This window comes from Nylanderia fulva, unplaced genomic scaffold (genome assembly GCF_048542155.1).
Source record: "Nylanderia fulva isolate GAGA-0341 unplaced genomic scaffold, ASM4854215v1 Scaffold164, whole genome shotgun sequence".
NCBI classification, from domain to species: Eukaryota; Metazoa; Arthropoda; class Insecta; order Hymenoptera; family Formicidae; genus Nylanderia; species Nylanderia fulva.
In genome coordinates, this window is record NW_028189879.1 from 177,325 (window position 1) to 180,914 (window position 3,590).

Genomic DNA, 3,590 nt, shown 5'->3' on the forward strand with positions numbered 1-3,590 from the left:
TTAATACGCCGGGGAATACGAGCAGAATTTCGCACATACTACTTTGCACGGAATGTCGCACAAATATAATTACGCGATCAAAAGCAACATGTTTGTAAACAAGTTGGAACAATCGTCGGACGATCGCGGCATTATACAGGTGCGACCACACCACGACGATACAGACATCTTTCCCTATCCAATATTCGCCAAATCTATCCCCCGCATTACTTAGTACCGACCCGTTACATATGGTGCTGCATAATGGGTATCGACCAGGCGATCGAGAACACTACCGAGGAAGAGTACGAAATGGAGTACCAAGACGAGATCCTGAGATGCATTAAATTTTGGTCTATCATCTTCGCCGAATGGTCTTACTCGCAATTTATAGCCTCTTCCGTGCCGAGAAACGACGAGAACATCTAAATCGGGAATCGAACCCGAGATTCGATTCTCGGGTTCGATTCTCGATTTAGCCAACTTTCGGACCAATATTTTTCTAGCCTATTTCTTTACAGGGTAAGTAAAAGAGGTACAACGAGAATTCTTGAGATCCCAAACATAGAATACAGATTCTCAGATTCCTTAATTTCGCAATAACATCGCGTTTGGTTCTGTGGCCGAGAAGAAGGAGGTGTATATCGTGTTTTAAAATTAGAAGAGTCGACCTAAAAATTCTTATTATAAGTATTTAAGTATTCAAGTCTTTAGATATATATATATATATATATTTATATATATATATATGACAAGAAGTTTTAATTCAAGAAATTTTCTTTATATTTAATTTAACGTCACAGATTCTTTATTCAGAATTCAAATTGGATTTTTCGGCATGTAGGTTAATTGTGTTTGGCCATGAATCGTTTGTTCGACATCCGTTCAAGAATCACGTTATGACTTCGGTATTGATACCGACTATACGCGTGATCACCCGATCCCGTACGCGTGATATTATAAGAATGCGGAGATTCCGGCGTTTTTTCGTGCTTGACTCTCGCCGAGCGCAGGCAGTCAGTTATTATTCGACTAGCGATCAGTACACAGCGATTCCCGCGTTATCGTTCAGCATTGACGAAACGTTTGCTATCGTCGCATATAGTCGTGCATTATCAATGTTGTTGAAATTTCATTAAAGACTTTTGATTGAATTGTTATTCGGAACAGTTTTGTGTTCTTTTCTCCTACACATCTACTTTCAGCGCGGACTCTCCGAGACAGTGGCCGTAACCGGATATAAAATATATTTATAAAACCACACTTCTACTCTTCATTCCTCTCGACCATTAGAGCCAAACGCGATGTTATTGCGACAATTAAGAAAGAAAGAAATTTTAGAAACTAAGGAATTTAAATCCTATGGTTGGGAATAGGGGTGTGTGGGGATACACCGTAGAGATAGTACCCTTCTACTACAACGGTCGCATCAAGAATAGATGGTTGTTGGTGTCTGGTCCTCACGGGGTACCCAACTCTCACTTATGGCTCCAAGCGCCACACCCCGGTAAGCTGCATCGACCTGCAGACTAAACTAAGTGAGGGTAGTCAGATATGACGAGATTAGTAGCGTCTGACCCGTAACGGGCGGCTACGAACAGCGTCTGCTCTCCATGTTAGGAGCGGCTGAAAGGATACCGAAGAAGGCAACGGGAAACCACTTTCGGTGTATTTAATTTCCCAGGATATCACTATGGCGAGGAAACCAATAAAAACGGCCTCTAGTCCCGGGCAGCCCTTAGATGGGCAAGGGGTGCGAAGAATCTCCCGGCTCAAAATAGTGAAGTCCAATCTGCGTATATCCACTTGGTTAGAAGTCTCTTCGCTGCGGGGAAACTCAGCAATGCAATCAAAGAAATGAAAAGGATAAAAATCAGGTTTATGGGAATAAGTGAGCTAAGATGGCCAGGAGTAGGCACATGTGCCCACGAAGGTGGAACCCTTTACTTCTCGGGAAGTGCTGAAGACGACCGTCGACACAGCAATGGAGTTGGGATTCTTGTTGACTCAGAGTTTGTCAAATATGTGAAAGGATTCATACCCATCTCGGACAGAGTCATGCTGCTCCAACTGCATGGAAAGCCATTTGATATTAATCTTATACAGATCTACGCTCCTACCTCCGAAAAAAGATACGATGACGATGTGGAAGTCTTGTATGACACTATCAAGGACACACTTCAGGGCCTACAAAGTGACAACGTCAACCTAGTCATGGGGGACTTTAATGCCAAAATAGGACAGGGAAGAAGAACCGATATCGTTGGTGTTCACGACTTAGGGGAGAGTAACGAGAGAGGCGATAGGCTTTTCGAATTCTGTCAGGAGACAGAAATGGTAGTGACCAATACATGGTACAAATTATCAAAACGTCGCCTCTACACCTGGAAATCGCCTCTCGATGGGGGGAGTAACCCGGAGCCTGTGAGGAACCAGATTGATTATGTCCTGATAAATAAACGCTTCAGAAACATGGTAAGGAGTATCAAGGCGTACCCCGGAGCAGATATTGGATCGGACCATAACCCGTTGGTCACGGACCTGACGCTAAGGCTGAAGTGTGTCAGGAGTGGTACTGCCAGCAAGAGGATCGATGTCTCGAAGCTGCGAAACATTGAAACGAGAAAAAGTGCTACATTTGACCTCAATAGAAAACTGAGCCAAATAAAGAAAGTAAACCCCACTGACGTAAATACGCAGTGGGGTGAAGTAAAGCGGGCTCTCCTTGAGACCAGCGAACAACATCTGAAACCATCAAGACATACGAAGAAGAAATCGTGGATGACGGATGGAATCATGAACCTAATGGAGAGGCGGCGGCTGCTCAAAAATAGACAGGAGGAATACAGGAGGGTTCAAACCCTGATCAAAAAGGAAATCAGGATAGCAAAGCAAAACTGGATGAAAGAGAAGTACGAAGAACTAGAGTGGCTTATATCGAGGCATGACTCGTTTAATATTCACAGAAAGGTGAAGGAAGTGGCGGGTTTATATAAAAGACGTGTACCCGTGTCTATATGCGATGAGCAGAACAAGGTCATCTTAGAGAAGCGCGAGATTAAACGTACTTGGCAAGAGTATGTGGCCGGGCTTTTTGAGGACGCCAGATCGGACATCCAAGCTGGAGCGGAGGAGCCGGAGGGCCCTGTCATACTCAAATCGGAGCTGCTGCATGCCATCACATCCGCCAGGAGTGGGAAAGCCGGGGGCCAAGATGAGATTCCAATGGAATTAATAAAATTGATAGATGAGGACAACATAGAGACGATACTAGGACTGTTCAATAGGATATACAACACCGGGGTAATACCAGAAGAATGGCTGATATCAACGTTTGTTACCATTCCAAAGAAACAGAGGCCAAAATAGTGCGCGGATTTCCGTCTGATCAGCCTCATGAGCCATATGCTGAAAACATTCCTCCGTATAATCTACGCTCGCATAAAGTCAAAGTGTGAATGGGACTTGGATGACTCGCAATTTGGGTTCAGAAGTGCCTTCGGCACACGTGAAGCGATTTTTGGGACAAATGTCCTCCTACAAAAATGCCGAGACCACCAGAGAGATGTCTTTACATGTTTCATAGATTACGAGAAGGCGTTCGACCGGGT

The 3,590-nt window shown here is 44.2% G+C and overlaps 1 protein-coding gene across 1 annotated transcript; it reads left to right on the forward strand.

Annotated features, from left to right (window-relative positions):
• The first annotated feature begins 1,836 nt into the window (after positions 1-1,836).
• On the forward strand, positions 1,837-3,348 carry LOC114930700 (uncharacterized). The gene has a single exon (XM_029302555.2). The coding sequence runs from the start codon at positions 1,837-1,839 to the stop codon at positions 3,346-3,348; it is 1,512 nt and encodes a 503-aa protein (XP_029158388.2).
• The last annotated feature ends 242 nt before the right edge of the window (positions 3,349-3,590 follow it).